General features: G+C 40.0%; 1 protein-coding gene across 7 annotated transcripts in view; it reads right to left on the reverse strand.

Annotated features, from left to right (window-relative positions):
* Positions 1–12,055, reverse strand: part of kif13ba (kinesin family member 13Ba) — a 57,063-nt gene extending 45,008 nt beyond the window's left edge. For 2 of the 7 annotated variants that reach the window (XM_005913064.3, XM_005913063.3), the window contains exons 1-3: positions 11,343–11,512; positions 10,759–11,114; positions 4,749–4,842 (exon numbers count right to left, since the gene is read on the reverse strand). In XM_005913064.3, coding sequence (XP_005913126.1) covers positions 4,749–4,842; positions 10,759–10,828 — 164 coding nt within the window. In that variant the 5' untranslated portion in view covers positions 10,829–11,114; positions 11,343–11,512. Of the gene's footprint in view, positions 1–4,748; positions 4,843–10,758; positions 11,115–11,222; positions 11,514–11,976 lie in introns of those variants that run through there. The other 5 variants (XM_005913060.3, XM_005913059.3, XM_005913062.2 and 2 more) reach the window with 5 other exon arrangements.
* Positions 12,056–14,558: the final 2,503 nt, after the last annotated feature.

Genomic DNA, 14,558 nt, shown 5'->3' on the forward strand with positions numbered 1-14,558 from the left:
CCAGGGGAGAAAGAAAATCACCAGTAGTGTAATAAAATATTTTTAACTTAAAATATAATTACAATAATAATACAATACACAGTCATTAACGGGCAAGTGAACACCCTGTAAATGAACCGTCTTAGTGCTGAGGTGTATCTTTTCAGTCCAATGTTGAAAAACGGCTAGCAGAGAAAACTTGTGCTTTAATAATTTTATTATTTAATAATTTTATTGTAGTACAGGCTGTCGTAAAGAGGCTGCAAGTAAGCCTAAATAGAAAGGACAAGCTCTGTTGTGTTAATTTTGTTTAAGGTTTAGGGCGATCGTGGCTCAAGAGCTGGCAGTTCATCTTGTAATCGGAAGGTTGCTGGTTCGATCCCCGGCTTGGACAGTCTCGGTTGTTGTGTTCTTGGGCAAGACACTTCACCTACCGCCTACTGGTGATGGCCAGAGGGGCCGATGGCGCGATATGGCAGCCTCGCTTCTGTCAGTCTGCCCCAGGGCAGCTGTGGCTACAACTGTAGCTTGCCTCCACCAGTGTGTGAATGTGAGAGTGAATGACTAGTGCAAAGCACTTTGAGGGTCTCGAAAAGCGCTATATAAATGCAATCCATTATTATTATTATTCACCCATCCTGTACACAACCTCGTCTGCTGGCTGCCTTTCTTTCCTTCCACATTGAACAAGACAGTCAGGAATGAGAACATAAGTTACATTTGGAAAAGTCCTAATCCTTATATTTCTATATGCTGATGTCTGTATCGGTTTACACAATAAGCTACAAGTCTTCAAAAAGTAATCGTCATTTAGCCTTGAAAAAAAAAAAAAAGTGTCCTCTGCTTTGACCCACATTAAACTGGAGGTATATGTCTAAACTGAAACAACCGACAGGTGCTTGTGCATCAGCTGTAAGGCATTCAGCACCAAGTCCATCTGGATGCATGCATTTACTAATCAGGAGTAAGCTTGAGAGCAGATACCTTTTAAATGAAAGTTGTGCTCCCAAGCTACCATTAGATAGCAGATCAAGTAATCAGATCAGTGGCCATGACTTTCCCCTATCTGCCTGGTTAGAAACACAGGTCCTGACAACCTAAGAGAAGAAAATCCTTCATTTGTATTTAAACAGAACTAATCCTGAGTTTCGGCAACAACCCCCAACAAAAACACTTCTGGAGACGTTACTGAAAACTGTCTCACGGCAGAGATTAGGGGTCTACTACATTAGAAGGTGAACATTTCCACAGGTGAAGTTTTCAGCTTCTTTTTTAATTAATAACAAGGCAGTGTGTTTTCTTGCACAGCTAACGGTATGTCAGAAAGCAACCTTAGGTTAAGGAAACTGAGAATAACTCTGGACACACACACACACACACACACACACACACACACATCCCCCCTCCCCCTCCAAACGCCTTCGACGCTTATTCCCTTCCATGCCGATGGTGGATCAAGGAGAGCAGCGCTGCTGCAGGCCCGGATGTACTGTCTACATTGGCTGTCTCTCACCCTTTACCCATCCCTGTTGCTTGTCATGTGTTTCTTTGTTTTTTCATGTGCTATGTGCAGAGGTGTTTCTGTTCTCAAACTGATCTCCCTGTTGGAGCTCAGTCTGGGGGGAGTTATTTTTTTCTCCTTATCTTTCCTCATGTGGTGCATTTTCCATTGTTATACCTCTCTGACCTGTCTTCCCCATGTGATGTTTTTGTGTAATGTATGTATGGTCGGAGGGTAAGATGGCGCCGCCATAGCGTGCAATAGGTCAGCAGCCTTAACATGAAATTTCCCACTCATGGGACTAATAAAGGTATCTTATACACCAGCCTTCATCCTTCAGCCCACCAACACTATGCTGATTATATATTGTACTAGTGGGCTGTATATAAATGCATATTGAGCTACCCTAAAGTTAAATAAACCTGTCACTGCTCTGTAGATGCCCAGCAAAATGATCCCAATCCTTTTGTGAAGGCCACATGTCACATGACCTCTGACTTAAAACTTCCTTCCTTGAGCTCATTTGTATAGCAAATGTCCTGTCCAATTTTCAAGCTGCCTATTGTTCCACACTAAGTGCTTTTACACAGTGTAAGCCACAGTTCTGACAGTCTGTAGTGGTTTGTTTAACATTGTTATTATTGTTTGAATTATATTAACAAGTGCAGTAATAAGACTCTACTTAATGCCAATTAAAGTAAATAAATTTAAATGAGAGTCTAATAATAATAATAATAATAATAATAAAGCTAGTTTGTGCAGATAAAGCTATCAGTAAAGATGACATTATCTTCGGCCCAGCTTTAAACAGAGGACCTTTATAACTCAGTAACTTAAACAAATAGTGTGCACCTGCAACACCCTAACCTTTATTGCACCCACTCCAGTCTTTCGAAACCTTAACAACCAGGAAACTTGGTGAGTAAAAGATAATCCTCAAATGTAAACACCATGTCAATGAAACCTGGACCCAAGCAAACAAAATAAAAACAGCATCTGCAAACACCACTCAGCCCATCCTTCTGTCACTTCGTTAGTCCTTTGTCACTGACAGACAGTGGGAGAAGCGGCAGCGCTGCTCTTGTTCAGGCCACCATAAAAGTCACCTCTAGGAAGTTTATGGGCGACAGATGCTCGTGTAAATGAGGCTTCCCCCCCCTCTTCCATCTTCTCCTCAATCAAGGAAGGGGCTTTACGGTCACTGGCAGTGACCCAGAGTTAACCTCCTCGTGCGTTGCTAAGGAAACAGAAGAGTCGAGAAAAAGGGAGGAAGCCCAGGCACAAGGAGTTGAGCAGGAGTCAAGTCTGTCTTTTTATATATACAACTCTCTCTGTCTGCGTGCATCTCGATGGTGCAGTCTTTCTTCTAGGCATATCTCACACAGACACACACACACACACACTGCTGCTGTCTGCTCATGAACGTCAGCCTGAAGCCATTATTCACCGCGTCTGATCTGGCAGTCTGCAGTCGGCTTCAGCAGTCACAAGGAGGTCTTTCTTCTGACACAGCTGGCTTCCACCAATATGGTCAGTAGTCAGAATCCGTAGTCAAGAATGATTAATAGATGATCTCAAACCATCAGACTAGACGAAAAAAGGTTAATTAAAATCGCTTACTTCCCATCAATTTGAGACGCAGTTTGAGCGATCTCACCATTAGTCTGGAACAACTTGGACACAAATTAACAGCACACACACAATCCTGTTCTGTGTTTTACAACCAAATCTAACACATCTTAATTCCTTCAGTACAGGAACTCAGACACCCCGAGCACAGTTATGCCATTACCACCAACAGCAGCTGGTTAACAAGATGAGGCAGAGGGAAAGCCAAGAGTGGAAAACAAGAGACAAGTGGTGTGAGTTAAAATCCACCTGCCTTGAAGAGGCCCAACAGGTGGCTGGTCTGCTTCCTGCCAAAAACTACATCATGAGGACATTCCAGACAAATCTGAGACAAGATCTCTTGAGAAACAGCAATTAGAGGGAGGATATAAGAAAATTCCCAAAGCACTGCAAACCTCTCAGAAGACAAAAGGGCAAAAAAAGAATAAGAAAAAAAGCCAACTATAAATCTGTATGAGGGCAATAAAAGAGGGCTACTGGCAGCTCATGAGATGTGTGACTATTAAGGCCGTAAAAGTAAGACACTGAAAGCACATCAATATTATTTTATCCTTTATTTTCTTACAATTTGACTTAACCATTAAAAGTATGTCTATTCAGCCCGTATCAGCATGGTGTCTCAGTGGTTATCAATGTTGCCTCATAGCTAAAGGTTCAAATACAGGCAGGACCCTTCTGTGTAGAGTTAACTCACTTATAAAGAAGAGAGAAAATAAATATCACAAAACAACAATCTGTTCAAGTGAATAAACACAAAATTACATTACAGTTCGTGCAACTTTGTAACGGAGGTATTTAATTTTCATGTCCGCAACATGTATTTTGTTTAGAATAGACAAAGTGTGGACAGGTAGCTGTTGCGGTCAAGACAGCAGAGCTTGAAACCTTCTAAAATGACAAATAAAGTGTATGACTTGAACTTGGGTCCCTGGTGTGAGTGCTGAAACCTATACCCTAAACACCAATAGTTTTTAAGTGTTAATCATTTAAACTTTTCTAGATCTAAACATATTTAGTAAGGCTGACATCACCACAAAAGGCATGATACTGCACTTTAACTGATGAATTTACAGTAGGTAATGTCACATGTGTGACACCACTGGAGTGGAGTTAACATTATGCCTGTACGGGATTTCTTTGGGAGTTCCACTCTCTGCCACAATACCAAAAAAAAAAAAAAAAAACACATGCTGCCTATTTTGGCCTAGGACACTCAAAAAACTTTCACTTCCTGGTAAAAACCCAGGCTAAAAATTGCTCCTTTCTTTTAAATACCCCTGGATAGTTTTGTCAGAATAAAAGTCAAATAGGGGTATTCTCAAGCAGGTTCTAGAGTTGTAAGAGCCAACTTTTTCCCATTGATTACTAAAATCATTTATGGATGTACATCTGTAATGGTCATAGTAGGTAATGTCCTCAGAACATTTTCTGAGAATTTCTCAAGTCTGTTCCACCCACATCCTCTTGAATTGTGTCAACACATAACAATGCAAAATGACTGTTTTCATTCACTGCTGCACAAGACATGCATTGCAGCCCTCATTGAGAAAGAAAAAAAAAGTGGGGGGGGGGAGGAATTAGGTGCCAGTGAAGAAAATACATCAGCTGTTGACATGAGTCACACTCTAAACAGACTTACCTAGAGTCTCCTTTTCCAAGGTTACCTCCTGCAGGATGGAGGATCGTCTGGTTTTTCACCATTTCCACAACACATTTAGTGTTTAATTCCTTTTCTGTGGATCAGAAAACACAAAGTGTTATTACTAAACGACTGAAGCTCAAAACCTCACACATCCCAGTCAATGCAACCATTCACAAGCAAACATAATATTTGGACCCAGAATCCTTAGTGTTATATACATGGCTGACACCAAGTAACTTTTACTAACACTGCTCTGACAGCCACGTCCTCCCTGCATAACAAGCAGGAGTTAAACTGCATTAGATATTAGCCGTAATTTCCTGTGGAACAAACGTTATGTTTAAACAATTGTGTGTGCAGAAAAGCAATCACAGACTCAGAAAAAAATGACCTTTTACTTTAGAGTAAGCATTTGGCTAATCAATACCCTGGTTATTTTGGGCACACAAACACATACAGAACTAAGGACGTTCCATTCTGACCGTGGCCTGTTCGTGCAGTGACGTAACACTTGGCCTTCAGACCACCCACTGCCCACTTCCAACTCAGCATGTCTGTCGGGAGACAGACACTCTCTCTATTTTTAAGATTAGACTTAAAATGTTTGATAAAGGCTATACTTAAATCTAGATCAGATGACACACTACAGTAAAAGTGGGTCGATTCTTGGCGTTTGATTGTCTCGCTATTACTGTAAGATCCATAACTTTATAATATAAAACAACTTGAGGGGACTTGTTATGATTTGACACTATATAGATTAAATTAAAAGCATGCATAAGGACTGATCTTGATGCCTTTTTCATTTATAAAAAAGAAAAAAGCTAGCTGTAAAAGTAACCAAACTGGAAAATAACAATAAATAATTGAGACTGGTATGTCTCTCCATTCATCTGCCATCCTTAGGAGACCTAATAATAGTTGTCTGCATACTCGCATGGTAGGTGCTGCCAGCATATCCTGGGCTTCCAACATCTGACAGAACTGCTTGTTTATTTGAATTAAAAAAAACATGTACTCATAGGAGAATATAACATTAGAGTCACTGGAACTTTAAAAAAAAAAAAATCACCAGTGTGTACAATTATACATTATTACTATAGTTAAGACTGTGGTTACATGCCACAAAATACTGAATAAACATAATTAGTCAGTTTGTTATAAATTAATGTTTAATCATAATAATAACACAGCTACATACCACATCAATAGGATGTCTTTCTGTGTCAGCGGGAAGCATATTTGTTAAGACCATAAATATATGGCTGGGAATTGTGTTCTCCCTGGTAACGATATCCTCTTTAAAGTATCATAAAATTACCCTGTGATCAGAGGTCACAATGGGGTTCCTTAAAATGCAAATCAGTATTTGCTCAAGGTCATTTTTATTGATAATAAATACCATCCTTCCACCACCACCATATGACCTTGTTCAGGCCATGTGTACATATGCATGATAGAGTAGCAGTTTTATTACATTGTTGCTGTGCAAATTACCACCATATTCAGTAAATACTTCAGCCAAATCTTTAGATATGGGCTGTTAGACTTTTTATTAAACAAACAGTATATGAAATAGACGACTGTCAATAACCTCTCAACTGTGCAGTAGGCTTGCAAGAACATGTAGGGATGTTTCGATCATCAGCAAATGTGTTAGGACAGGAAAAACAGTTTGTGGTTTCAATTCCTTTCTGCAACAAGAACTGTCTAAAGCAGCGTTACAGAAGTGCTGTTTCTTCAGTCGTTTCTTTTTTTTTTGTAACCAAGTCATGACTGCTGGTATAATCAACAAGTCAGGGTGACGCATACACTCGCTCACCATGTGCCAAATCATAGCTTCACAACCAACAATTCAATATCACTATGAGAGGAGTGCAACAATATCTCCCAAATTCCATAAAATAATTTTTGAACCACAGTTGCACAATTAATCCACTTGATTGGATCACAAAGCAATAAACTTGCTTATTCTAATCCATTTCTAGGTAAATTGGTACCTGAATGGCCTTTAAACATTAATTAATTTCACAGAATTAAAAGCTGGGAGGGTAAGACAGTTTGAGAATATTTATAACCCTAGTGCACAGAAGACATTAGTAGCCTTTCTCATGGTTTGGTGACCAAGTATGAAAAGTTAGCTTTAGTGTTAAATAAAGCAATAAAACACGCTTTAGCAAAGGGCATTTCCAATTGCTGTGTAGCTGGTGAATAGGTTGTATGTGGTTTTACATGCTGAATTATTAGCATAGCTGCCTTTGCCTAACAAACAAGATGCAAATAGTCACTTTATCTAGCTGGTACAATTTCTTACATACAATACAAATGGGAATCCCAATGTGTGTAGTTGGACATCTCCAGGCTTTTCTGGCTTAAGCGGACAGGGTTATGGACGCGAGCATGATTGGACCACATATAGTTGTGGTCCAAGGCACATAGGCACAAGAAGGCTGTATTGCTCGACTTAAAAGAAGTCAGCGCATTTTACAGAATTTTTTGTTAATTTGACAAATAACGTGTACTTTATGCTTGAGCAAAATCAGTCTAACTTACAAAGATGTTCAAAATCAAAGGTCTTGTGATTTTCCGTGGGTGGAAGGGCAAAACTTGTCTGGTCGGCACCAAAGTTTACTGTATGCTGGAAAAACTGACGTCCGATGGGGAGGCCAAGTGTGGTCATTCAAATTAGAAATATTATGTATTTTAAGCTGAACTGTCTGCTTTGTGGAGCTTGCACTACTGTTTCAGGCATGAGGGTAGAGCCACGGAAACTTAATGTCAAAGGTCAGAGAACCTGAATCACGCTCCAATTCTTCTGCTGTCAAGGGCAGTACAAAGCAAAAAAAAGGAAAGCAAGAAAAAACGGCAGGTTGATTCAACAGAGAGCCCATAACAGACAGAAAGAGCAAACGTTAAACAAGGGGGCTGACACAGACATACAGCTTTTAGAATGCAAACTTTCTGTTCTACTTTTTCCTTCTGTTACTGCAGCCTACATTACCCATGTGCCCCATGTGCAGCAGCTGTACTTTCTGCTCAGCAGAGAGGAAAGTGTGATGTAGCATGGTTGAGAGGATAAATGTACCCATTGTTATCTGCCTCTCGTTGCTCCATAACCAGCTCCCACTTTCCACTGGCCTTCCCTGGGCTACCGGTCCTGAGGTTTGGCACCACAGCACTGACATCAGCCAGGAAGCTGATTGGCCGCGGTGTTGCCGTTGCTACGCCTGAGGTTGCTCTGTTCTTCGAAGTCCACAGCCATGGGAACATGGAGGATTATGCAACGTTAGCAAATACTCATTCAGACTCACTCCCTTCCTGCCTTTGTCCAGCTAGGCAGCTACAGCACCTCTCCTCCTCAACCTGGGATACATGGGGACAGTGGCCTTGGGTTAAAGGGGCCTGCTTATTATTTCAGACTCTGAATCACCACACCAGCTAGGGAAAGCTGAGAGGAAAGTGCTCTCCCTTAACTACCATGACTGTTTCCAGAAACAGCTGTGTGATGGTGGAGAACAGAGTAAGAGCTGTGGCTGAACAGATCAAAGGTGCGAATGTGTGAACTGGAAAACCACACAGAGCAATTTTTCTGAGATCTGAGAGGATTTGTGAGTGCACTTCTCCTGGAGTGACTCTTGCCCACTGCTTTTTATGAAATCAAAAAAATACTACTTGAATGCTGGTAGATGTGGACAGAAACTCCATTCAGACAGAGAAACCATCAAAAAGGCCCTTATGGAAACGTGGCACTGCCAGTTCCAAACCTATTCCCACTGCATTTAGCAAACTCTCAATTTTCCTGCCTGTTCCTTTTTTTGCCAAAATAATAATTGGTTCAACTTGCTGGAAGATAGAGGATGCATACAGGAACTGGTTTATGTACAACATTAACTAACTACTAGACCTGGATGCTGGCTTTGATCTAGTTTTAAATCTGCTTCTGAAAGTTGCTTTTAGTGGTTTGAAAATATAAGCCCATTTGAGTATAGTGAACTCATTGTTATGCTCAAGAAACTAATTTGAGATGATTTAAGCTTTATGACCTGGCATATTACATTATCCAGCTGGAAGCAGCCACAACCACCAGTCTGAACCATTAACATGACTCGGGATGGAGCCATGCTTCCATGTTCATGTTGTGTATGCCAAATTATGAGCCTACCATGCAAATGTCACCACAAACATCAAGTCTCATCAGACCAGGGAATCTTTTTCCAATCTTCTGCTGTCTTGGCTGGCTGATTAGTTATTTATGTTAACCACCAACTGAACAGGTGTATCTAAAGTGGCTGTGGCTGATGGGCATGTTGTTAAAGTTCAGGAAATCCACTGAATTAAAATTCACTTTGTTAAGTGTAACAAATTCACAAGTCTACAAGCAATCATGTAAAGTAACTGTGACTTTAGAAACTATGTTTGTTTTTTCCACACCTGACTCACATGTAAGCCTTTCTCCATTCTCAGCAAAATGCTGCACAAGCCTTTATTATTTATGGAATCAATAATAAGAGCATTAAAGAATGTGCTCCAAGTATCAATAAAACCCCCTCATAGATATCAGCTGTACCCATTAGGTCAGATATCACACTGAAAAGGGATAACTGAATGAGGACAAACTGAAGAAATCTAAGGCAAAACAGGACAAATGAACTTCAAGTAAATTCCCCTCACTCCCTGTCAACTACCTTGCAGCTGTTGGTGAAAAACTGGACTTTTTAAAGTGGAAAACTTACTTCTAATTTTACAGAGAGCCATCAGTGAAGAAAAAAAAAATCATCTTTCTCCCTGCAGAGTTTACTCTACATCAGAGTTCACAGTGAGATCAGTGTGGTGATCCACTGCCTTGATCTTGTGACCGACATCTCCAGTTCAAATGAGGGGAAGGACACACGTGATTCATTTTGCCGGTTGTTGGTCAACCACTCTACCTCAGCAGCTTTCCTCTTTCTCCTCCTTTTATGGGACACATGGTATCCCACGGCACAAACACAAATTGGAAATTGACCAGGAAATGTCATCTGTGTCTTCCTTCCTGCAGTGCAGGGGAAAAAAAAAATAAAAAAAAATCTGGAATGCATTTGACCGGCGCATTCGAGCATGCACAAAAGATTTGTGCAATACTGTGCTTTTGTTATCTGGGCTTTTCTAAAATTAGAGATGTAACAAGATGTAGATGTTAAGATGTTAGCAGCCCAGGAGAGACAGTGAGAGATGCAAAGACAAAAGCCTAAATTTCTGCTCCAACATCATTAGGTCAGCCTTCTTGGGTTATTTACAGTAAATGAACTAAAAACATGCCTCCTCAGCATGTGACAGTTGAAGCCAAAAAGCTACGGACATCTGTATCAGCCAGTAAAGGAGACAAAGCGTCTAGACTTCCAAACAGTAGATCTTCACACAGCAGCTCAGCTTTAAATCTGGCTGAATGGCAGGCAGCCATCAGGGAAGCCCTATGGCAGCACTGTACAAACATGTGCCATCCAGCTCATTTCACTAATGGGTGCTAATCTCTGACTGCCATCCTACTCCTAAGGGAAAAAAAAACAAAAAAAAAAAAACAGAAAAGGGAAACAGTTAAGTCAGCCCAGGTTCCTGTGAATAATCCATACAGCATAAAAGTGTGAGACTGCCAACATGACATTACTGTATGTCAAGAAGAACTAGGAATCATGTGCAGTGTCACTGTTTTAATTTCTCTGCACAAGCAATCATGCTGTATGTGTACAGAGATGTCAAAAGCCCTCCTTTTAGAGAACATGTGTTGCAGCTGAAAAAGACTCAGGTGGCACACAGAGATGCATTCAGGATTCTGATGAAGCCTCAAAGACACAAGTGCACACCAAATGTTTGAAATTGATGTGTCAGCCAACTGATTCTACCCACTCCTTCTAGAAACACTGGAGCAACTGATTATATCTCTGGGATGGACAACAATGTGAGAAATGAAATAAAAGTTTTTTGTATGGATATCAACCCCAGTCATAGCAGACTGAAGCCACCCTCTCACCTCTCCTGTTCATGGGCCGTACACGAACAGCCACCTTGACATTGGAGTCGTCCAGGCTCGGCTCCCCCATGCTGTCTCTTTACCCGGGGAGGGAAAGCAGCGCTTGTCCAAAATAAATCCGCCTTTCAGCTGAACAATCATCCAAAACTCGGGAAATGCTCCGCTAGCCGGACTCTGGGCCGGCTAGCCTCTCTCAGCTTTGCTCCACAGACCAGGCATGTCCACGGGAAAAAACAAAAAGCCTGGGTGAAATCCTGCAGGAAGACAGCCACCTCCACTACCACCACCGCCGCTGCTGCTTATTTTCTTCTTCTGTTCATATTCCAGGCTAATTTAAATCCGCCGGGGCGTGGAGGCTGGAAGAGGAAGGAGAAATGTAAATCAAGCAAGATATTACAGTAGCTGGGGTTTGTGACTGAGCAAACATATGCTATCTCCAAAGCCAGAAAAAAGGGGGGGCTAACCAGCTAATTTGCCAGGCAAACTGAAGGGGAGCAGCGGCAGGAAAAGAGCAAGTTTTGAATCTTTCCTACCATTTTACTCCATAACATGCCAAAACAACACCCAATCTACGAGCTACACACCTAATGGAATTCATCCCAGATGTGACACCGTTAACCTGTCAGTAAAAGCGAAATGATCCGATGAGAACTGCCTGCCGATGATATGCAGCTTCCCAACGGAATCCGCTGTCCTCCCTTTGCGTCGAGTTGCAAACACCGAGCAGCATCCGCCCTTCCGCTTAATTATTTTCCCTTCATAATAAAAGCCCAGAAGTGTTGTTCTATCCCGCCGCTATCAAACATCGACTAACTACACTGAATTACGAACTGACAGTAAAGGTCAAATAAGGAAAAATACCAAACACATTGACAACTAAATTTCAGCTGCTTCAGTTTACGCCTGCTTTCATGATTTTATACCAATTACCTTTACGTATAAACTTTACAAACTCATTTTAGTTGCGCCGGATTTTAACAAATTCATCAGCGGGCTTCAATTTAATTTTATTCATCATTTAAAGTTCATTCCTCGCTCAGCCATCAGTACGTCATCAAAACGCCCAGCCGGGTCCGTTAACAGCACGCTAGCCACACAACAAGCCCCCTTCTTAAGATACTAACTTGTGACTTTAAACTATAACCAGCGTGAATACAGCAGATACCAGCAAATGCCACAATCTTTTGGATAAATTGTTGACAAAAAAGTACTTTTTACCAAAACTGTTCAATACCCCGGCCACTCAGTCAGTCACGCGACACTTCCGGTGATCACCGTCAAGTTAAACGCAGCATACGGAATACTTCCGATATTTTTTTTTCCAAAATATAACACGACAACTCCTTTTGACACTCATTGCAATTTCGGGTCATGTTCCTAAGTCACATCATAACATAACGTTACAAAATCAAATTCTAAATTCAGGCGCGACAAATAAACAAAGCAAAATCAATAAATACAGTTAACATTTAAGAGCTAACACAGAAAGCAATGTCTTCAAATATTAGCTATGCAGTACAGTTAATAATTTTACAGTTGTACCCAAATATCAGTGTAGCGATCAGTTTTTCTGTAAGATCCTGCTCAATAGATGGCCTGTCCAAACACTGAGCAAACAGCACTTCATAATTAATAACCTTAATGACAAATAATTCGGTGGTAATTATCTGAGTACGTCCGTGGAAAATACTGAACAGGCAGAACCAGTAACAAGTAACAAATTTCATCAACGTGAATAGTTTATATTAGATATACAGAAAGGCCTATGCATATTATTAGTGTGTAATGCGTCAAGAAAAAAATCTGCAAAAAAGAAAAAACAAAAAAACGAGGTTGATTGACTATTAATTTTAAAAACTTATAACGGAAGTCAGTTCACATCCCTAAATGAACAAAGGACTGTCAGTTTTGATTTTGAACGTGCTGGAAGATTCCTGACACCTAGTGGCCACAGGTGGAGCTGCAAGCAAAAAAAGGACGCCTGAACTGTTGGTAATAATAATTTGTGTCAAATTATTATTATCAATTTTTAAAAAGTCAAAATTATATTAACAACAGCTATTTGTTTATTCATGACACCATAGTTTAATTACTGTACAATGATATGCATAATATGACACTATATTACATCATCCTGTAAGTGAATAATTTCATTTTTACATTCGGTCTGTGAAACTGAAAGGATAAAGTTGAAACCTTTGATCCAGAGACATCATAAGGCACTTAAATTAATACTGAATCTGAGGGAGAAATGTGGAACAGCAAAGATAGTGGTAGAAATATAACTTAGAGTGGGGGTGATTGTGTGTCCCCATTCTGTTTGGGATCACACTATTACAGAATGGTCATTTGAACATGGCTGCCAAAGGGTGAGATGTGTTTATAAAAAGAACTTTGGTTGATCTGCTTCCACTGTGGCTGCTAGGAAGTTTCTGGAGTTGAATCTAGGTGGAGCTAAAGTTTGCAAAATGAGATAAAGGACATCGGCTATAGTGAGGACTGTAAAAGACTTTTAAATACAATTCTGGATTTGAGCCTTCCTAAGAACAATCATTTTACTTTTTGGAAAGAAAGCTGTATCTTCATATGTTCTTCCAACCAAATTTCTCACAATGTGTCTGCCTTATAATATATTTTAAAAGTAGCTTAAGATGGCTCAGTCTTCATGCCTTTTAATGACAAAAACAAACAAGAAAACAACAACAAAAAAACAACAATAAAAAGTGAAGTCTGGGGTTTCATTTCTTGTTTATGGTCGTTCAACATAAATCAGTGGTGTATGGTTCAGACCACTAGAGGATGCCCTGCCTCAAGATGTGGCAGCACTAAAGGTGAGGCACTGGAGAACAGACAAGACCTTGCTGAGCTGATTTTATGGTTTCTTTTGTCTCTACTAACTCTAACTTTGTATGAGAAAATTTTTAAATTATATGACCTTCACAATCAGAATAAGCTAACAAGATCTGTCGGTCTGCAGCTATCAGAAGGTCAGAGTAAATGCAAAATTGTAAGTAGCAATACTGACAATTTTTACTAGGACAACCATCATCTGTTGTCGTTACTAGCATCTCAAAGACTTTTCTTTTTTCCTTGTTGTTAATGCCTCATAGAATACATGTACCACGGTGCTGAAGGAAACACACACCTAAAGCATCGCTAAAAATGACATTTAGAAATGAAATCTGTGAAAAAGATGCTGTGCTAAATGGAGATTATGTAACTCCAATGCTGAGTTCTCAAAGATTGTGAATTACCAGGTGACTCTTTCAGCCAACTACCTGTCAAATGTAAGTAAGTGCATGGAAGTGACAGGACCTCCAACTTGTCTTATGCTCTGATGAAGGCCATGAGGCTGAAATGTTATATTGATTGACAACCACTATGATCATTTTGACACTTGTAACACTTTAATCATAATGAAATAAATCAGATGTACAGGAAACATTTTATTACACCAACTATTTTACCATAAAACTCAGCAAAGCCAAAGTTGTGTGATCAGACTGGTAAAATGGGAAACTTGCTGAAGGGCATTTATATGACCTTCTGATGATGATCTCCTCTCTCCCCTCTTTCTCATTAGCTGCCTGAGGTTTCATTATGTTTTAAATCATATGAATGCTAACACAACGATGAACACAAAATGATACGAAAAGGTTGTTTTGCTTTTTTTTTTATTTTAAGTTTTTTTTATCCTATTTTTTGTCTGTTATTGATTTTTGTATGGCTTTGGTATTTTTGTGTCTCTTCTCTGTTTTTCTCAAGTCATATTTTGTCTGCATAACCATCTTAATTGCTAG

Source organism: Haplochromis burtoni, unplaced genomic scaffold (assembly GCF_018398535.1).
Source record: "Haplochromis burtoni strain Fernald_Lab_line unplaced genomic scaffold, NCSU_Asbu1 Contig_2, whole genome shotgun sequence".
Lineage (NCBI taxonomy): Eukaryota > Metazoa > Chordata > Actinopteri > Cichliformes > Cichlidae > Haplochromis > Haplochromis burtoni.